The following is a 22,672-nucleotide window of genomic DNA, read 5'->3' as shown; positions in this document are numbered from 1 at the left end:
TTTTACCACGATGATAATGATGACGAAACTGGTTCTTTACGTTCAGTGGCAACAAATGTCATGGATTTATTGAGGCAATGCCAGCGTGGTGAGATATGCGACAGCTGGAGTCCCACACGGGCGTGCAGTGAGAGGCGTTGTCGTCAGCCACCGTGGTCACCTTTCCACCATTGCAGTGCGGTCTGCTTGATGCGCTGCTGGTGTCGAAGACGTCCCTTCCGAAGAGTGACGGCAGATTCGTTCACCGCAGAGACTGCCAGTTAGGGATTCCGTGATATGAGTGGTAACCGAGCCTGAACGAATAAATTGCAGTCTGGATAAATGCTGGAAGACCTTGCAAGTTCGAGGACTTGTTTGGGTTTATTCATATATGAAATTAGATTGTCTGCGCAAACCCACTTGTACTTTTGCGAAGATGCTCTGGCAGAGGAGCTCTAAATATAAATTATTAGGAATAATGAGTTATCCATATATATTGAGTGATCATCTCGTCCATTTTGCTTTTCCTTTCCCGTATTTCTTCTACGTTTGAAGTAAACAAACAGCATAACCTGCGTTTTTTCTGTCTTCATAGTCTGTCACTCTGCACGATTGTGACAAACGAAAGTTTAGCCCCTCGTTTGCCCCTGCTCTTTCTGTTCATTGATATTATCTTTGGACTTTTAGCTAGATAAGAATACTCGGGTAAACACAAGAGGGGCAAAACATTATAACGAGAAAACCTGAGCGCGTTAAGTTTTGCTCTAAATCGGATCACACGTCCACCATACGCGGATGCAAAGCATTGCAGCCGGAACTGAAAGGCACCACTGTACTTGTGAAGCCCATTCACTGGCATTTGTAAGCACGTGTTGGACGACGCTTATAACGACTTACTCTTGTAGCCTGCATAATCACGCCCTCATTGTTCTTGACAGGAAAAGTGGTTTGATTTGAATTTATTCCTCAAATGATGTAATAGACATAGGGTAAAAAAACTCCTCAGGGTGACTAAACGTTCGAAAGGAGCAGTGCCGCCTTCGAATATGGTAATTTGGGACAGCACTCCTGCTGCGCCCTTGAAGAGTTCACCCGACTGAAAAGATTGATTCGACAACGCTTTCTTTCTTCATTAGAAGCACGAGTTCTTAATTTCTAAGTGGCTGCTCTTGGACAAAGGCGCTTTCAAACTCCCATCTGTAAGCGTGCACACGCTTCAAGTAATTGCTCACTTCGATGCCATTGAGGTAAAATAAATAAATAAATAGTCTTTAATTAGTCTGAACACTTGGGAAATGAACTTTACCAGTGGGTCAGATTATAGATTCTGTACGTGGACGCGATACATACCCCATGCATTGTTATGGCCCTTGAAGAAAAATTTCTTGTTCAGGCGCTTGCGAAGTGTGATGAAAATTTCAAGAGGAGGGATCAAACATGGCAAAGAAAACACCAGTTTGCAGGTAAGGCACAACCGTCCCGAAAAAAAGTTTAGCAATATGACTGGTGACCACAGCGGAAACACTTTGTTGCTTGGCGCTGCGATTCATAACATAACGGCGACGCCGGCAGCGGCTATGTCGGAGAAATTACGCTTTGAAATCTTGGCGTAGAGAAGGCGGGTGGGGATGAGCAGGGGCAACTAAATATGTTAACATTTAGAAAGCTCACTTGCATAGCCGCGCGCAGCCTACGGGTACTTGAAGGCAGCAACGGAATTTTAATGAACATTGGGAAGTGCTATCAGCCTCCCCCATGGTGCATAATGGGAAACCTCCGACATTTGCCATTTGCGCTTTCATGAAAAACAGCGTCGCACAGTTAAAATTTGTGGCTGCGGTCATCTCAGTTCTGCTAAACTCTCTCTCTCTCTCTCTTTAGCGGACAAATTTGCACGTGAAGCCGTAGAATTGCTAATTATTCACAATGCAGACTAGGATTCCGCTTCCATATATTCCAAAAAGCACAGTCGCCGTATTGCGATGTTGCATTGTTTTTCTACATTGAACAGAACGACCGCTCATGCTTGCGAAACGTCTTTATTGCTGCAATGCTTCAGGTCTGCCTAGTGTTAGCACGTTCATACAGTGTTTGGTGAAGCCCGCAATTCATCAGTATTGCCTATTACACGGAATAAAATATCTGTCTCATCTTAGGCTAGCATTCAACATTCGCTGATGGTGACACATAAGCCATCTCCTGCGCGGCGGTACAAGTTTCCATGACACCAGCACCCTTTTACGCAGGTGAAATTGCACACCAAACCTGCCGGATCTGGACCCTCCCCGCATTTGTTTTCTCCGCAATGCGGACCGTCACCGACACAGCCGTATGATTCATACGGCTTGCATTTAGCGGATTCAACTGAAAAACAAAAGTAATACACTTAAAAAACCAGAAACATATTGTAAATATTGAAAAGACAATTTTTGTATTGTAACATTACGTTACATTATATAGTATTAATAGCCGCGTCGTTACGAAGTGAATTTGGGAAGCCTTCGCGTGTTTCGATCCATGCCCCAGTGACAGCTCTCTCTTGGTCGTAGTATCGAATCTCGAAGGTTATGTTTAGCGCATCGTGTGTATGTTCATGAAAGTTTGAATTTATTTTCTGGATCATCATGTATGGCTTGCATGCTCATGGCAGTGTCGTCTACACATCGCGAATTATTTCTGTCACGTTTAAAAAGAAGTGCTGCAACACTCAATAAACTCCAGGAATGAAAAAAAAAAACACTAATTTTTTCGTTTGATGTTTAGCAGTAGGTTTTTCGAAAATGAAGTGAATTGCCTCATTCTTAAGGTATATTTGCCACAGAACCAGTCCTTAAAGATGTAAAGCGACGGTCTTTTGTTGGACCTTGCAACTAGTGCTGTTGCGTGCACTGCTGTTGCTGTGGATCTATTTATCTGAATACTAGATGTTTCTTTTTTTTTTTCAGATCGAAACAAAGATAGGTTGGTCTGAGTGGCCGCTTTCGCCATGTTCCTATTTACACGTTCTTTTCCCTGACGCTGTCCGGGTGTGCAGCGTATGCTTGTCTTTTATAGCCGATGCTTAAATACCATTGTCCGACTTTAACTTTTAAGAAACGCAGAACTATTCGGAAGACAAGTTTTTTTCTGCAGCTGCTGTGTTCGTGCCTTCACAGATTTACCGCATTCTTTTGCCATCAGAAAACAATGCTTGCTTGTACAGAGTTATAAGTACAATTCTTGGCGCATTTTTCGTTCGCTTGTAGTAAGGATCGCTATTCTAGGAATGTGGTGGTGAAGGTAGTCACTTTCCAAAGGAAAGAAACGAAAAGAAGGTAAGTGATTCGACCATATGTGTTGGACAGTGCGTGGAGTAAAATAAATTTCAGCAAAAACAAATGCTGGCAATTCGGTACAATACCAGAACAATGGAAAACGGCGCAGATTATTCTAACACCTAAACCAGGCAAGCGGTTACAGTTGGAGAACTTGAGACCCATTTCACTCACGTCCTGTGTGGGCAAGCTCATGGAGCACGTTTTCCTAACGAGACTGACGAACTATCTCGAGGACAACGACGTTCTCCCGACTACAATGTTGGCCTTCCGGAGAAACGTGTCTACACAGAATGCAATGCTCCAACTTAAGCATCAAATTATAGATAACACAAGTCGGAAAAGCAAAGCTATCCTAGGATTTAACCTAAAGAAAGCTTTTGACAGTGTTGCCCACGAAACAATATTAAACAGAATAAATGAGCTAGGCCTAGGCAAGCGAGTATACAAATATATACGAGACTTCCTTACTAACAGAAAAGCACACATTAGTATTGGGGACCTTAACTCCGAAGAACCACACATCGGAAGCGCAGGTATGCCCGAAGGTTCAGTAATATCACCGATGCTGTTTAATCTGGCTCTGATCGGATTACCCACAAAGCTACAGGAAATCGATGGCCTCAATCATACCATCTACGCTGACGATATCACAATATGGGTGAGTGATGGCAATGATGGATAGGTTGAAAACACATTAGAACGTGCAATAGAAGCAGTTGAACAATACCTAGCAGGAATCGGACTGGCGTGTTCGGCAGAGAAATCTGAGCTCCTCCTTTATATACCATCGCGGCGTGGCCGAAAACCACGCAACTACTAGGACCGAAACAATCCGGAAATTCACCTAACTATGGCGAATGGTAGGCCCATATCAATAGAAAGTAACAGCCACAATGGAGAGATCATACGTAAATTAGACAATATAACATCTCAAATCATTTGGCTATTCAAACGAACAGCCAACAAACATAGTGGAATGAAATAAGGCAATCTGCTTATACTAATCCAAGCGTTCGTAATAAGGAGAATAGTATATACGTGACATCGTACCTACGATGATACTCGTCAGAAAGATGCATATTAGACTGCTTAATCCGAAAAATCTACTAGCAAGCAATCGGACTCTCCATCATCACCAGCAACGATAGGCTACTGCAGCTAGGTCTACACAATAGACTGGATGAGCTAATCGAGACACAACGCATAGCACAGTATGAACGCCTGTACAAAACTAAAACATCTAGGCAAAGGTTAGATTGCCTTGGTATTGGGTATCATACCCAACATGGCGTCAAAGTAGATACACCCAGACACATCAGAGGCCTGATAACCGTCCCTTCAATACCCACCCGCCATCAGGCTATATAGACAGGAAAGCAGAGCACACGATATGCAGAAGAAATTCGGTTACAGCAAGGACACCACATTTGTAAACGCAGCTAGACACAGACACAAGCGCACTTACACAGCAGTGGTGATACCTTAAGAAGGAAAATGCATGACGAGCGCTACAGTCAGCACGGCGCACGTAGAAACCGCAGAGGAAATATAGCTATCGCGTCAGCCATAGCACAAACGCAAGCAGACATAATCATCAATGATTTCCAGACGGCCATACGCAACTTCGCCAACGGTCGAATCTCCCCAGAGGCACTACGACTCCTAAATTCAGGTAATAGGCTCGACAAAAGTGTCCATCCCATCTGGACACCCGCTCTCACATTACCAGACGGTGTCAATGAGGCAGCGCACCTTACGAACCGAGCCTCGGTTAGCACCACCTCACCGACTACCACCGAGTGGGAGTGGGAATTAAGAACCAATGACCAGATTTCACGAAATTACACAACACCATAGATTGCAGAGGCGCACATTCCCACCGCCTCACTCAAAATTGAGCAAAAAATCAGTCTGTCCAATGGCAGCCGTTACAAACCAGATCCTATCAGAGTCCAGCTATCATGCACATAATACACCCAGCTTACGACTGACAAGCAGAGTGTCGGAACGGAACGAAAAACGAAAACGAAAAACGAAAAAAAAAAACGATATTTTTGACCGGAACGAAAACGTAACCGGAACGTTATTTATTATTTCGTTCCGGACCAAAAACGAAATATTTTTTATCGTTTTTCGGTTCACAGGAAAACTTTGCGATCCGGAACAACCTAGGTCATGCAACGTGAGCAATAATGCATAACTCGGGGTTCAACGTCAGCTCGCATCTCGGGGAGGTATTTCAAAGGAAAGATGCATTGAAATAATGCAGGAAACGAAAAAAGTGGCAACTATAGCTGTTTGTATTAAATTCAAGCGGACTTTCGCATGCCTCTCACACAGGCCGTCGTGGAGAGGGCTTTGTCGTCGCTTGAGTTTGTACGGAGCTGTACATGTTAGCAAAAGTGGCCCTTGGTGTGCCAGCCACACAAGTCAGCGTTGAGAGGGCATTTTCGGCACTCAAGTTCGTTTTGTCAGAGCAGCGGTCTCGCTTATCGACGAGTACACTTGGTGACCTGCTGCTTCTGAAATCGTGTGCCCCTCCTTGACGAAAATTCGGGATTCAAACTTGAGGAAAAATAAATACCGAGTTTTTGTTGTGTCCTTGCTTCGAAACTTCTAGCGACTTCCCTCATAGTCACATCGTGGCTTTGGGACGTAAAACCCCAACAATTATTATTGCATTTTTATGTATTAGTTCAGTATTTTTTGCTGTTTTTAAAAGATACTTTTTATATTAAGTATTTTGTTCGTTTTTCTTATTGAAAAAAAAAAAACGTTATGAACCGTTACGGAACGTTTTTTCTTTTGTTCCGGAACGAAAACGGAACGGAACTTTTTTCTGTGGAGCGAAACGAAAACCGGAACGAAAAACATTTCGTTCCGACACCCTGCTGACAAGTGCATACATTGCGACTCTAGAGACACCCTAGAGAATATCCTTTGGGAATGTACAGGTATAATACACAATAACAATGGTGCAGCCTCAAACAGCGACAGCCCCCGCGCGCGCTTGGAATATGCGTTGCTCAGCTCGGACCTGCAGCACCAACTATGGGCCGTCCAGCGAACCGAGGAAGCCGCCAAAGGCCAACAAGCCTTGGCCGAAGTCTAGGCGGGGTCCAGGCCCACCCTACCAAATCGCAGGGCACTCAATAAAGTTATTTGAATGAATGAATGAATGAATGAATGAATGAATGAATGAATGAATGAATGAATGAATGAATGAAAAAACTGCAACTCATGGCACGTTTAAGCTTTTTGTAGGCTGTCAAGGGGTGGTTGCAGCGCCGACGTGTTAATACAATATTATAGCGTGTCCTCTAATTAATCCTCGTTGACTACTTTGACGAATCGCGTGTTTTAAATGCGAATAAGCGGTATCACACGAGTTGGTCTGAATCATAGGTTACATGTTTGGTCATCTCATTACCGTTTTGAGAGTTGAACATTGCGGTTATCCCATGCATAAAAATGGCGCTCATATACATTTGGGAAGGTCTGATTTTTTTTTCACTTATGTTCGGCCATTTTCGGTACAGACGATTGAACACATAAAGGTAACATATCGGCATAAACGGTTGCCTCTTGTGATCAAGCATTTGTAGTAAGTAGCAAAGTAGATGATTGTTCTCCTGTACGCCATGATGATGCCCTTAAGCATTACGTTAAGGCAAATAGTCAAGTTTGCTACTCTACATATTAGACTCACCTCGGTCGTCCACTATTGGGTCGTTAAGCATACCTGAAACATATAAAGTCCTTAGTGGTGGATACCTCCGTGCGTGCGATATGCACTATTGGAAACTTGTGTGTATTGCACAGTAAGGATAAACACAGTGTATAACTTCTTCAACGAAAAGGGCAGCTGATGGTACAGTGCCACAAAGCTCAGTTAAATTTTCATACATTTCGGGATTACAGGCCCCGTTTAGAAAAAAGAAATATATGTCCAAATCTGCAGAAAGTTTCATCCAAGATGTGCAGAAAAGAAAAGTTCAGAGACGTCGAAACCCTTGCTGTAACGCCGCGATGACTCATAAGGGGAACTGCAACACGTAGGCGTGTTTTGATTTCAGTCACCGCCACCCACTTTCGCTTTAGGCTACCCTAATATGACTTATGATTATATTGCCACGGAGGCAACCCATTTCGACAAGTAAACGGCATGGTGTGGGTGTTCTCGGCTGTTGAACGGTGCCACCTACTGCACAATTGCCGTTTGTACCTCAAGCTGCGGTGCCGATTTATGTGCCGTTTGAATGAAATATTTATGTGAATCTGGCGAAACCAGCGTACCGTGAGACAATAAACAAACATCACAGCAGGAAAATCTCGGCCGCTGTACAAAGCCGCGAATGCATGCAAATTTACCCGCAACAGCTCATAAGCAAAGCAACTTTGGAAAAAAAAATCACATGGGTAAATACCCGGCGGTAGAGTGTCGGGGTGAGCTTTGGGATGAAAGTAAAAATATGAGCCCAAAAATATGTCATTTGTTGCAAGCGATGAGTAAGCGCGTAAGCGTGGTAGTGCACTGTCAGTGCACGGAATGCATGAAAAAATGATTGGGCCGCTTTGAGATTGGTGTCCCAAACTCGCACACCGTTTTAACGCTGCTAAATTGTGTAAGGTGGGTCTACCTTACCAGTCATAATGTTGCCTATCAATCTGGGCGGCTTGTTGTGGAAACCTATTTTTTCATGTAGAGCAATGTACAAGCGCGCTGGCCATGTACTTATCTGAATATGGCTTCAAGTAGGAAGCCGAGTTTTAAGCACAATGGCTTGCACAGTGACACTAGTTCAGCTTGAGCCCAGTGACTTAATTATTTATATATTTTGAGACGGGCTTAGAATCCAATTTAGGTTGTAGAATTTTAAGCCAATTTGCATAGTGCACAAATTCTTTCTACAAAAATCATATTGACAAACTGAACAACCATCTATAAAGAAATGTAGGAATTTTTTTTTTAAATTCGAGTGAAGGTGGTGGTCCCACTCCGGCGGCACGAGCTAGGCGGTGGCGGCTGTTCTACTTAGGATATAAAGTTGTGGTATATACCATAAAAAGCCTAATTCTTGTAGATTCCATCTATATGTAATATAAAGAAATTGATTAATGTGATTTAGAAATAAATGTTCAAGAACAAGCATGAGATACATGGTTTTTGCGAACTGTGTCTCAGTTGTGACCATATTTAGAATAAACTACCGCACTTACTGCATTGCGGCTTGCTCTGTAGCTTTAGGACATATTTATCTAGTTCCTAGACGTAGCAAAATAATATTGAATTTTTACTTTTTGGGTAATTTGGTTTTGAAAATTGCCAAATATCGCAATCTTCTGTTGTAAACAGCCCGGCAAGTATACATGCTCAAGGAAGCTAAATTTTGGATAAAGTAGAGTTCAAGGAATTTACATTTAGGACGAAAAATTTCATTCATGTACCTTTCTTAGTTTGAAACCGCAGCTTCGTAGCTTTAGTACCTTCCCGCAAAAATGGGCAAAAATAAAACCAGAATTCCAAATATTGCTTAATTTCGGCCGCATTATCAGGGAAACTAATAAAGTTACATAAATGGAATTTGGCGTCCTAAATGTAAATTTCTTGAACTCTACTTTATCCAAAAGTTAGCGCGTATTTTGCATCGTCTCCTTCAAAAATCCACATAGTTTGTTGAAGTGACAATAATAGATGACTTCTCCGACGCGAATAGGCATAATTAATGATCCGTCTATAAAACCGACACAGCCTCTATATACTTGGCTTCCCGTATAATTGCCCACAGATATGCTACCTTATGTGCACGCTTTATACGTGTGCGCCTATTTCAGATAAGTGCGTGTCTCTCTGTTCAACGACCGAGCAGCCCAACGGGAACCTAAAACACATAGGCAAATTGCGTTTTGTTGGCAAATAAATATTGCCAACCAGTAAGTGCTGAAAGTCTAAAGGTGAAAGTGCTTCAGTATTCGTAAAACACTTTAGAGGCGGTTGCCGAGTGGTCATAATGCCTCACTGTAGCTTTTTTTTTTTTAGGCGATGGGAGAGGCCTTAATGTTTTCGAGCAGACTAATAGCAAATGCCTGTTTATTAATTAGTGCGAATCCGAAGTGCCCCCAGCGGCCAGTCGCGAGGCAATATTGCGTGTATTCGCGGGGTTCTTTCACGCTCGGAAAAACACTTTTACGCAGCATGTATTGAGCGCCAGTAAGCTGTAACGGGAATTCTTAATGTTGCTCTACAATTTTCTCATTGACACGTTTCATCTAATTATAAGACTTGAGAAGTTGATTATTAGTTAAGACTAATTATGTAAGTAGGTGGAATGCAAAAAAATAATCTGAGTATCTCCAAGCGACGGCAAACAACATTCCCTTGGTTCTGTCCAGCTACGTGGCATTTGCATATTTTTCAAATCTTGGTGCATGATAGTTGGGACCATGGTGTATGAAGAGAGGTGATTTACTTTACGCGCGCTGCTGCCGCAAGGTACAGCACCTGCTCTGGGGGGCAACTTTTTCGCTCGCTTTGCCGCTGGCGCTTCTATGGGCGCGCTCGCAGAGGTGCTTTATTTCGATGCATACATGCTGTTCGACTGCTTAAAAAGTCTCTATTTGGTTGGGGGAACGTCCCCTTATATTTCTGCCGACATTCCGAGCTATAATTAGACTCGAGACCGCATGAGTGATTTATTAATAGAGGGCGCTAGCAGCTGTTGTCTCAGCGTGTGGCTGCATAAGAGTCTAATTTTGATATTTACGAAAAACACGGGCAATATAATTGCATACTTCCTGAAACTGCCAAAGTGAGGACCATGTAACATGCACTCAGGGGAGTGCTAGAGCATTAGATAAGCCTCCACAGCTGTGAACACGTAGAAGTCATGCGTTGCTCAGTCTGCAGAGTGTCACGGCACAATTTGAGGGGTGCTATAATCGATTTCTGAATTGTGTTAGCTAGGAGTGCAATAGCCAAAGTAAACTGAATTCGCTTTACTTATTTTTATTCTGAGAGAACTAATGCCCCGCATTATAAGCAGGTCGTTTAACTCGTTTAAGGAAACACGTAATTATATACTTTAATGGCTAAAACAAAAAAAAAATTACAAACAGAAAAGTTAGAAGCAACGCAGAAGCAGCACCGCATGTCTTTGCTCCCTTCAGCAGACGCGCACTGTTGCAGGCACGTTGCAAGCATGGGCCGTATCCACTGCCCTGCCGTCGGTTGTTCCGTAGATGTTCGGTTTCGCGTTACCGTGTCGACGGTACCAACAGCATCTTTTTCGCAAAGGTATGCTTTGGTTCCCTGCTCGCGGGTCTTTTTCTCCTCTTCACGGACTATGACAGGTAGCTGGGGCAGTTCGGAAAGATGGTTGGGACTGCACCTGATGAAAGAACCGCACGACGAGTTGTGCTGGCCAGCACGACACCACCACATCTTGCTGACGTAACGACTGTCGAAATGTCTTTCGCAGATATGGTCAGTGGATCGGAGAAGATGGTCGCTACGGGGAATGGCTTTTCGCCACGCTTCCAGGCGAGTTTCTTTTTTTTTTTTTTTTTTGGGAGCACTGAAGAGCTATACCGTCTCCTTGCAGGACGCGTAGCCGCTATTGCAGCAGGGTACGAAGCACTTTTTGCCCATATTAAAGCACAATTACGCATTTCTTGTAGCACCCACATACGCACTTCTTGCAGTACCCACATACGCAGAAGATTCAGACAAATTCAGGAAATGTATCAGAGCGCATCTCTGCAGTGGAAGGGAATAATTGAGACGGTCCCGCACACCTCCCTGCAGCTAAGCTACCGATCAACCAATCAGGGAGCGTCGGCGACCACGAAACGGCTCTTTATCTGGCCACACGGAGCAATCATTCGCAAGAAGCGCACCGATTGACTCCGATGCGGCGAGCAGCGGCAAGCGCCGTCTGCTCGAGCAGACGGCGCGTCTCTCTCTTGTCGGAAATGACGGTATTTTGACAGTAAGCGGCATGAATCCTTCTACCTGCTCAGAATTAGGCATCCAAATAACGAAAAAGGGCATATCTTTAGGTATGGGTCTTCCAATGCTGCCGCAAGTCTTAAGTTATCCACACTTGTGCCGCGGTTCCATGGAAGCACCAGAAGAATTGGCGGAGAGCAAGGCCCCCTGAACACGTGCTGCCCCTAGCGGCGGCGCTCACTTCCGGTCACACAAAGTGGCCGCTCTCTGGCCCCAGCACGGGCTCGGCGTCGGAGCACCTCTCTTCGTGGTTGGGACACTCTGTATATAGGCTTCCGTATTGGATTTGCATCGCCATACTTAGCTGTATACTTTTGTAGCCCGTTTATATAATCTCCGAGTGTGCTGAAGTAATGTGTTTGACACGAAAAGTGAAGCGCCATTGCACTGCTGTGAAGGTGGATTACCTGCGAAGCAGTTAAGCAGACGACATAGAGGTGACACAGGATTTCGATCAAAGATATGAGCAAATTTTATCTCTTGAGTGGCGACGGCGGTCATCCTGAAGAAAGGCACATGCACACACACACACTTTTATTTTGATCTGCGGTCCTGATCTGCGGCACAGATTCACGTGGAACACTACAGCGAACTCGGGGAGTCGGAGGAACTAGACACGCGCAACGGGACCGCCATACCGGGAGCGCAGAAGGAAACTAGGCATGCAAGCGCTTGGAGAGGCGACAAAGAGAGGGCGGTGCCAGCGTAGACAGGGCCGATGCGAGTCGCACAGCAGCAGATATTTGAGAAACCCTTATTATCTACCTGAGAGACTACTGATCTGGAAAATGGTGCCTATTGTTAACTAATATACTGAAAATGCATATCCAAGCGATGAGATGTTTAAAATTTTCCATCAAATTCGAGAACTGAGTTTTTACACACGCAGATCTGTTGACGGACACGAAAAACGCCCAGAACCTTAGCCATAGACGGCTTCGCTGTGATAAACTGAGTCGCCATCTCGGCTCTTAGAAAGTGGATATCTAGAGAAGCTGTTGGAAACCACCAGTACAACTGCCGAGGGGAGTATGCAATGCTTTATTGCTTTTCAGCAATGGTAGTAATGATAATTTAGAGTAATGGGAGTAGTGGTGATTTCGGCAGCCGCTGGTGGTATTGCCGTTCTTTTCACTTTGCCGCGCCTCATGTTCGCGCTGCTTCTCAGGAGTCCTAACTATGCATTGCCTACCCATATCCGTGCTGCAAGAACAATGAAATCAGTTGCTATAGGTTGGTTCTTTTATATATGACAGGCTACTGACGTCATTCGCCACGTCGAAAGCTGCCGTCGCCGCGGCTGCTTGCGCAACAGTAATATTTACCGGGAAGCGTATGCGGGGAGTGCTACGTGCTTCGCATTGTTATCAGGAGCGCCTTATCATCAGTGATGTGGTTTGGATGCTTGTTTAGTACTTGTTCTTTATTAAAACGAATGCCGTGCTGTATGTTGTTGGCGTGACACCAAATAACGTATATGCACGTCTCGCTTCATTCGCTGAAGGTTGTTTTTTTAATCGCTGAAGGTAGATTTTTTATTTCATGAGGACGGGCCACGAAAAATCCCCAACCAGTGGCTAACAGCTTTGCCGTAAAAAAAAAGGTATGCGACTAAGTGAACCTTGTTTGACAATGATGAAAAACATGCACACTGCCCTCGTATCCTATGACAATGTAATCACCTGCCGCCATGCAATGCCACATAGTAACCTTTATAGTATAGAGCTATGAGCCAGAAGCACAAATTTACGCAACAGTAGAAAGAAATCATTCGTGTGTACCGGACTAAGAATTTGACTAACTGTTTGTGAAAGCAGGTGACCTTTTTTATATCTTGTGGATACCGTTGATGGCTTGCCAACGTCACCATTCTAATTACCAGACCAACGATAAGTAAAGAAGCGACGCATAAAAGCAATTGATGTCTAAGCACCAAGCGTCATTGACATGAGCAGTGTCCGCCGTAGCAAAACTGCCAAGAGTCACACTCATATGTATTAAAAAAACGTTACCTATTGGTCCTCAAAAAGATTTACCAAAAAGACAATCGGCGCTTGAAAGAGAACAGAAATTTTTTCAGTTGGAACAGTTTGGCTGTCGGATTTTTAACGCCTATATATTTTCTAAGAAATAAAATCAAAATAACTTACTCTGATATACCACAACGCAGTCCTTTGACAGAACACGGGCATGGGCCTGATGAGTGGCCAGAAGCGACAATATACCTGACAAATTCACAGTCGATTAGAGGTGTCATTGATGCACAATTTTTAATGGCGGCTTTGCCAAGTAGAAACAAACAGCACCACAACGATATTCTGGAAGTTACGAGATGGTGTTATAAAACACTACATGTGTAAGGTGCCCTTATGTAGAATTTCAGTAAAAATGTACTAAAATGTATAGTAAATAAAAATATGAGCCCGTATTCAATGTGACGATCAATATTAGAATGATCAGTAACCAACAGTCAAGATAAAAACAAAAAGACCGCATATCCACGAAGTGAATGATGATGAGTGGGCGAAGCACCGGGGGATCATTCGGGTAACCGTGAATCCCCGTACATCGCCCACTCGAACATGCAAATGAGTGACAACACATGTGTGCAGTATATAGAATGTTGTTTTATTGGTCGTATATGGTATTGAAGTGCGGACTTCGTTTTCCCTTCGTTAAGACTGCCTTGTGACCAGTGCAGCAGCACGGCGACGCCGGCAAGCGGACCCCGAGGCGGCGAGAGCGCGGGAAGCGGCGCAAAACGCCGGAAGCGTTTTCCGGAAACCGAAAGCGGGCTTCCAGTATCAAGCTCTAAGTCCATGCTCACTTGAACTACTCTGCTTTATTGTGGGGAAACACTACCTTAATTAACCAATTTCAATACGCTGAAATTAGTTCAGAAAAGAGCTATTCGGATAATACAGAACATACCATACCTTGAACACACCAGACATCTTTTTGTTAAGCATAAAATTGTAATGGCGAGCGATATATACAAAAGTAGGCTCCTACAATCCTACATTAGTGGAAATCGCGGGAAGCTTGACACATTTCTCACACTTGCAAATCTTGTACATGGAAGTATTTACTTCCATAGGTATAAACCCCGCTGGAAAACACCATTCTCACGCACTATTTACGGAACGCGAAGGCTTAGCCACACATTACCAAGCACTCTTAGCGCACATGAGCAGCAAGACATTGAAATCAAAACACTATACCCCACCAATGTAATTAGTTTGTTTTTGTAACTGCGTATTCCTTAACTTGTATTGCTTGATGTCATGTTTTCACTAAGCATAGAACTACGATGCCATTTGTCTTCTCTTGCTTTATTGTGTGCTTTATTGTGTCCTTCCCCTGTACTATTAGTATTATATTTTTTTACTAGTGTATAATAATTATGTTTTCGCTTGTGTGTTTACCCTGTCCCTTTAATTATTTTCTTTTTGCTTGTATATTTACCCTGTCATTGCTCCTACAGGGTGGACGGTGCTTAGTGAAGCTGCAGTATCTGCAGCTTTTTCGCCATTTCCCATTTTTTACCGGTCTTTTTGTTTGGTGAAAGTAAACACTGACTGACTGACTGCATGGCCGCTGAAAGTGTATCGTAACACTCTTTAAACTCGCTGTGGGACGGACGCTTGTTTAACCACATCTTTCAGGATCCTGACGTCAGGATCCTGATGATGCCGTGCAGTGCGCCGCAGCTATGAACGTTGTGGATCATACGCTATAGTCTATGACGACGGGGCGGACTTTGCGCAGCCCACGCACGACTTGGCCATCACGCCGGGCGAAAAAAAGACGCCGGTGTCATTGCTCTTTGACGAACATTCCGCAGACACTCAATGTAAGCAATAATGATAAATATAAATTCGCTATAGCGATGTTCCCTATAGCTGACCCACAATAGTAACAGCTTCGATGGCTTCCATCTTCACAGTAGTGGAAGGGCTTTGAATTTTTTTTTTTTCGCCTGCTGTCCTCCGTCGAGGCGAAACTCTTGACGTGGCACCGCAGCCAATGGGAATTTAGGCGCCGTTTCGCTGCTCCCGACGACAGATGCCGGCTGTTTTGCTCTATGGGGACATTTGACGCTGTCGCGTCAGTAACTTGGACAGAGGACATTTAGTATAGCCACTTTTGATAAAACATTTATGACCTATTTAAAACAATGTTCATGATAATTTGTAGGTTTTCCTTGGTGGGCCTCGTTTGGGCAAAGAGTGCCATGACCAGTTTAACCATTTTCGATGATAAAGAGGAGTCCGGTGTGGGATGATTGTGCAAAATAGTCCATTAAAACACCGGGGTACAGAGCAGTACCAAAACAATGGAGCGTAAAGTAACGGTAAAGATTGGGATATGATTGGTGCTCTGATTAAAAAAATGTGGGCAGCTTCACACTAGTGGTGCGTTGTGTGAGCAAGCAGAGAAGCTCGTGGCCCTTCCCCTGCTTTAAGTTGGCTTTTCATAAGCTTTAACTTGGTTCTCTCTCAGCTCTAGCTTGGCCCTTCTATTAGCTTGGCTTTTCTCAACGCGGTCGGTGGAGCTAGAAGGTTTACCTTCTCAGATTTATTCATTTTGTTGCATGACGCCTGTGAAAATTACCTCTTTCACAAAGATAAATTAGTGTTCCTGTATTAACAACTGGTTATCATTCAAGAAATGCAGACGTGTGTTCAATGGTAGAGAGGGTGCAAGAGGACGTACAGTATCTTTCAGCGCACCTATTCCATACAGGGGGAATCACTGGCCACGAGGACATACAAGTGAGTTGCACGTGTGTTCGCTATTCTCAGTGCGCGCAATAAAATCGATTAGGCCGCCCCTTCTTCGTAGCGATGTGCGCAACGCGGCAGGGGCGTAGCCAGAAATTTTTTTCGGGGGGGGGGGGGGGGGTCACCGGCCCGACCTGGGGGGGGGGGGGGGGAGCGTCTGCTTTCCTCTACGTGACGTGATCGATAATAAATATCGGTAGTTTAAGAAGACTCTATGCAGGTATATCAACGACATGGGAGCAGTTACCTAATTAAATCTCAGTAACGTAAAAATTACTGGCGGCTACTCCACTGTACTGGAAACAATACGCACTAGGTTTGCTTCGCGTAACGCCGGTCCTCCTTTTTTGAAAAATCGTGCTGCGTGATAGCTGGGACACCCTGTTGTATGTCATTGACGTTCTTGCCCGCAGCAACCCTTTTAATTACTGGTTCCGTAATTCCCCCCCCCCCTCCCCCCCGGCTCGCGTGTACTTGTGAAGAAATTAAGTAAAAAGTAAAACAAGCTCAGTAAAATACAGTAAGCACGACAGGTACAGTGGGCGTTTGGAGCAACGGTCTCTCATCGCGCCACTGAATGGACCAGTCTTCGAAAACGCATCATTGAGACGACCCGCCCGATCGGAGAAGCCATCATTAATTGTTAATCTTCGTTAAGCGTAAATGGCGTCGTCCTCGCCGGGGCGAAGTGCGTTTCACAAGTCAAGGCTGGCTATACACGTGAAAATGCATGCGTGACCAGGCTATACCTACTCCCATAGCAATAGCTTGTTCGCTGCGTCTTTGCGCTAGAAAACTTAAGTACGCGCAAAAACGGGTAAGGCTTTTTTTTTTCGAAGCTTTCGTCACCCTGCTCCCTCATACGAGAGGGTTGCATTTCCTGCGGCAAGTGCATGGGCCGCTGTGTCTTCCGCTGTGTGTGAGTGTGCAGCCGTCATTTGCCTTTACGTCAACATATTCGGAATTGTACAGAATATTTCACCGCACAGCATAGATATGGCATGTGTACGCATTTTAAGTAGTGCGTGCAACTCATTTCTGCTTCACTTACACCGGTGCAAACAGTAAGCGGCCTTGTACCTCACGGAATCTCGACTGATTGGTGTACTAGTGATGCATGAATGAACTCCGGTATTGTTCAGTGCATAGTGCACATAAACAATTTCTCAGGACGCGTGAACTCCGACGAGAACTGTCAGCGCCTGTAACAAGAGTTTACTTACGCTGTACTGCGCACAGCAGTAATTAATGCTTGTCGGCTGTCTGTTCCATGCATTCTGTTGTGAGTCGGTGGAATTTCACTGCTGGCATCAACCGCTTCGTGTGTACATTGCTGGTTTGGGATTCCACAACACAACAGCAACTACCAGCCTTCCGTAGGGGCGCAATCGCAAACAAGAGAGGTTTCGCGCGCAGACTAAGGCTACGTTCACACTTGGGAAGCGGCAAGCGGACGGAAAGGCCAAAGCGGCCGGAAAGGCCAAAGCGGCCGGAAAACTTTTCCGCGCATGTCCAAGTTGTTCACATTTGTTTTGCTACCGCCGCGGCCGCCGCTGCCGCTTTCGTCCACATCCATCTAGTCAGTGGACATTTGTCGGCGTGGTGGCGCTCATTATCGCATTATTTCGAGCGGTATGTTCATTCATTGGCCCACCCGTCATCAAAAGTGATCATTTTGCGCAACTTCGCGTGTCATCTGCGACCTTCGGTAAATTCCTCGGCGTTCCGTGATTCTCCTCACACGGGCGCGGTACCGCTGAGTCACAGGTTGGTGCCTAGGCGTGATTATATTTCTTTATTAGGTTTTATTTACAAGTTGTAATACCATTTCATCATTTCGTATTATTGTCGGCGCCTCCAGGACACCAAAGCGGCAACGGAAACACCAAAGCTAAAACCCGGGCCGGAGTTTGTGTTGGGGCTCGCCAAAGCCTGTGCTTCCTACGTGAGACCTACGCTCCCAATCTATCGTCGCGACGAGAAAAGCACCCCGCGACTTCCGCAACATACCGTGCACGTGCGAGGAGAATTATGGATTGCGAATGAGGAGTATGTCTAACTATTGTCTGCCATGGAAGTGGAAGAAGAAATGGCTTTTATACTTCTACCTACTTCTTTTCTAGAAATGGACAATGAATAAACGGAAGACGTGGACACCTCGGAAACGGCGGTGGTGGGTTCGCCTGGCTTTGCAAAAGCGCGAGAAGTTGAGTGACGCCAAGGCTTCGTTGCCGCACCTCCGGTCGCGCGACGTTGAATACTATTGCGAGTGTTGCTGACAGTACGTTTTAGTACCACTCTTGCCGTATAGCAAAGGGTGGTTCTTGATCGCGTCGATCAGCATTGCAGCCCACACTTTTGGTGGCATGTTTACATGCTAGTGTAGCTTCCGGGCTAGCAGAACGACTTTCCGCCACGTTTCCGCTTGGCCATGGCGAAGAAATCGGTCTATGAGACCGATTTGGCTCGCCGCCTGTCTTTCTGCCTGTTCTGCCGCCTAGGCGGGCGGATTTTGCAAGATTTTGCCGCTTCCGACAGCTTCGAGACCAAGTGTGAACGTAGCCTAAGATCCTGCGCGAGCGCGGCCTAACCGGCACCTGAAGGGAAGCGGCGGAAATGTATACCGGAAATTTCGACCACCTGGGGTCTTTAACGTGCACCTTAATCTAAGTAAACCGGCCTCGAGCATTTTCGCCTTCATCTAAAATGCGGCTGCCGCATTTGTTGCTACATTTGTTGCGCATTTGTTGCTTCAGAATGCGGCCGCCACATTCTCGCCCAAAACCTCACAGAGTGTCAAAGCCTTGAGAAACACCGTGTCACTTTTTTCCATATGCAGACATGATTCGCTGTAAATTACCAACCCGAACGGAAGCGCCCAGGAATGAAATTGTGATAGTAGCACCAGTTTCTTGAATTATGTCAGCGCGAAGCGACGAGAACAAAGGGTGGGTAAGTGGGCGGGGGAGGGGGGGGGTTACGGAAAAAATTTCGGGGGGGGGTGGTCTGAACCCCCCCCCCCCCCCCCCCCCCCCTGGCTACGCCCCTGCAACGCGGAGACGGCGTGGCTTTTGTGTTGCCACGGTGGCGACGCGGATCTATATATCCCGTGGGTCCGCGCAGTGACGTCACGGCTTAGCTCTGTTTCTGCCCAGCCACGGTAAACACTCCGCACGGCGCGGGGACGTTACGGCTCGGCAAGGCGAAGCGATGCGGCGCGCGCGAGGACGTCACGCCTGACGCAGCTGTGGCGAGGCTCGGCGCGGTCGCCGCAGCTGGGGCGAAGCGTTGCTAGGCGACGCATGGTGACGTCATCGCCAGGCGGAGGTTTTTTGGCGTACACTCGATGGACCATCCCTGAGCTTAAACAGCTTCGCCAGTTCACAGGGGTATGTGCCATTGCGCTTGGACCCTTTCTGCACTACCCCAGGATTGGCACACAGTTCTTGTTCGCACTACGTGGTATATAACCAAGAGCTTAAACAGCTCCGCTGTTAAAAAAAATGTCGCAGTTTCACCCGAAATGCGAAGCATCAATTGCGATAGCAAATTAGTAGAGAGCTTTAGGGATTAAGGATAGCAGTTTTATCAGCTGTATAAACTTGGACTTGTAGTAGCACCAGTAACGCACAGAACTGTTGCCTACGCCGTCGGCGTTTTGCCCGCGTTCGCGCCGAACACGCGCGGCGTTGTTGATTGTTGCCGGTGCCTCTGGCGGCGGCTTGGAGGTTTTCGACGAGATCAGAACGCGACACTCGTCGAGCAGTCTCGGAAGTCTTTACCACACTCTCGCCTAGCAACGTTTTTATATAAATACGCTTTTGGCACCGCAGCTAAATGTCGCCTCCCCTCCCTCCTTCCAAATCGCGCGACGGAAGATGTCGCGTTTGGTCTCCGCCACGCATTCGCTCCCCGTGAAAGCGCGCGTCCCTCGAGCGCTTTCACTCGCACATATAGAATACGGTGCGCGGCGACGATTTCATCGTCGTTGGACTTCATACGGAACCTCACGGTGGCGGCGTCGACGACGCCGACGGCAAAAATCTGCTTGGAGTATCCATATAATTATCGCAATAAAAATCACCGCCCATGCACCCGTACAGATGGTAAACCAGCAAAGCTGGAATGTGCGGCCCCGGCTTGAGATACCCGTGATTTATTTATTATTGCGATAACAATTATATAGACACTTCAAACAGATTTCTGCCATCTACGTCGCCGTCGGCGTCAGGTTTCGTATAAAGTCCAAGGGCGATAAAATCGTCGCCGCGAGCCATATGAGTGAGTGAAAGCGCGCGTGGGCCGCGCGCTATCACGGAGAGCGAACGCATGGCGGAAAACAAGCGCAACTTCCGTGGCGCGAAATGCCGTGGTGGGATGGGAGGGAGGGAGGGGGGTCGACGCTTTCCAGCGGCACCAAATACGTACTTGCAACCGGGCGCAACGGGAACTGGCGACGCAATCTCCCACGCGAAAGGAGCAAAGCGGGAAGGCAGCGAGGGAAGGAGGGGGCGGCTTCTACTCTGCCAACAAATGCGTTTATGTACTTTGCGCTTTGCGTTTGGTTCTTTATTATGGTTGCGCTGGTACGGGCTGCCGGTGTTGTCGCGCGCACCGTATGTTGCAAGCGATCTCCACACGGCTCTGACCTTTGTATGCGCTGTGCATTCGGCAGCTCAGTTTCCGTTGAAGCGATAGACCGCATGAACCTTCGCTCGCTGCGGCGGCTGCGCTTGCTGGCAGCGTTTTGACAGTGGTTGTCTGCGGTCATCGAGTGTGATCTATTCATGTGTGCTTGTGCGCGCTGACACCACACTTGTTAATTCAGTTAATAAGTGAATGTGTCCAACTTATTGCAGCCGATACAACTACTATCCCTATTCCGAATAGCTTTCTGCTAATTCGCTATCGCAACTGATGCTTCGCCTTTCGGGAAATCTGCGACATTTTTTTACTTATTAATTTATTTATTTTCCCTCCCTGGCTCATACTCACATATCCCTGGCTCATACCCGCATATCTATTGCGGGTGTGCGCCACACGTGATTTTTTTTATCGTCATTCTCGACGTAACTGACGAGGATGTGATGTTATTGATGTCAAGACCTATCAGTCATGTTCATACATGACACAGTCATACATTCGGGCACTTCCATGGCAATTTCGGTATATGCCAAGTGAACGAGACGAGAGTTTTCGCCACCGAAAATTTTTGTTCTACGCGCCATTTTGTCCGCGGACGCGATTCGCGAGAACCTAGCCAGATACAGCTTCCCTGTAAAACTCGGAACATATGTAACCCGCCGAGGAGGACAACGTTGAATGATGACAGCTTCTATTCAGGGCACTGATGATGCAAAGGGTGGCCATGGCTTGCTTCACTAGTTTAAAGTGCGACGACTCAAATGGTAGAAGCCGTTTCTGGGTACGAGGCGCATATATCCAGCAGACGACCAAATTTAGAGCGTTCGTGCATGCTCTGAATTAGCCTTCAGTGGAGCAAAAATTTCATGAGCAGATTAAGCATCTACAGGTAGCCGGCTTTCCTGACACTGTTCTCAAGGCAGTAGCTGAGACAAAACTGAAAACGTTAAAAAAAGAAAGAGAAGGCAGAGCACATAGCACTGCCAATGAGGACCGTAAGCGAGTGGAAGTCAAGCCGTATATCCCCATGGTTTGCTACAACGTGAAAAAAGTTGCTACAAGGCACGCCGTTCGGGTCATGTTCTCGACGCTATGCAAGATGTCAAATATATGTGCTAGGATTGAAAATCGTAAACCTAGGATTGTCTGCAGTTCTAGCCATAATCTCACAACTTGCATCGAACATGTTGTTCATCGCACACCATGGACGTGTGGTCGCGTGCATATGGGCCAGATAGGGTGTTGCAATAATGTCCGCTTTAAAGAACACGACACGTCAGTCACGTCAGGAGGAGGGGCAAACCTGCCTGCTCATTGCCGGGTGTGCGGCTGTTGACCTGTTCGAGAAGACACACAAATTATTGGCAGGGGAACCACACGATACGAACGAGAACTGATTGAAGCGTACCATATCTGAAAACTTGATCACAATCAATGTGTTAGTGTACCCTCGTTATCGCTGTCAAAGGAAGAGATACCTTATTTAGAAAAATGTGGTTCGTCATCATCATCATCATCATAAGCCTATATTTATGTCTACTGCAGGACGAAGGCCTCTCCCTGCGATCTACAATTACCCCTGTCTTGAGCTAGCGTACTCCAACTTGCGCCTGCAAATTTCCTAACTTCATCATCCCACCTGGTTTTCTGCCATCCTTGACTGCACTTCCCTTCTCTTGGTATCCAATCTGTAACCCTAATGGTCCACCGGGTATCCGTCCTATGCATTACATGGCCTGCCCAGCTCCATTTCTTCCGCTTAATATCAACTAGAACATCGGCTATCCCCGTTTGTTCTCTGATCCACACCACTCTCTTCTTATCTCTTAACGTTACTCCTAAGATTTTTCGTTCCATCGCTCTTTGTGCGGTCCTTAACTTGTTCTCGAGATTCATGGTTAACCTCCAAGTTTCATGCACCGGTAGAATGCAATGATTGT

At 46.0% G+C, this 22,672-nt stretch overlaps 1 protein-coding gene across 3 annotated transcripts in view; it reads right to left on the bottom strand.

The window, feature by feature from the left end:
• Positions 1-2,012: 2,012 nt before the first annotated feature.
• Positions 2,013-22,672, bottom strand: part of LOC125945521 (uncharacterized) — a 162,047-nt gene continuing 141,387 nt past the window's right edge. For 2 of the 3 annotated variants that reach the window (XM_049667336.1, XM_049667334.1), the window contains exons 2-4: positions 13,455-13,529; positions 7,006-7,038; positions 2,013-2,343 (exon numbers count right to left, since the gene is read on the bottom strand). In XM_049667336.1, coding sequence (XP_049523293.1) covers positions 2,144-2,343; positions 7,006-7,038; positions 13,455-13,529 — 308 coding nt within the window. In that variant the 3' untranslated portion in view covers positions 2,013-2,143. The remainder of the gene's footprint in view (positions 2,344-7,005; positions 7,039-13,454; positions 13,530-22,672) is intronic. The other variant, XM_049667335.1, reaches the window with a different exon arrangement.

This window comes from Dermacentor silvarum, chromosome 5 (assembly GCF_013339745.2).
Source record: "Dermacentor silvarum isolate Dsil-2018 chromosome 5, BIME_Dsil_1.4, whole genome shotgun sequence".
Taxonomy (NCBI): domain Eukaryota; kingdom Metazoa; phylum Arthropoda; class Arachnida; order Ixodida; family Ixodidae; genus Dermacentor; species Dermacentor silvarum.
The sequence above is the reverse complement of the archived record's forward strand: the minus strand, read 5'-3'. Positions and strand labels throughout refer to the sequence as shown.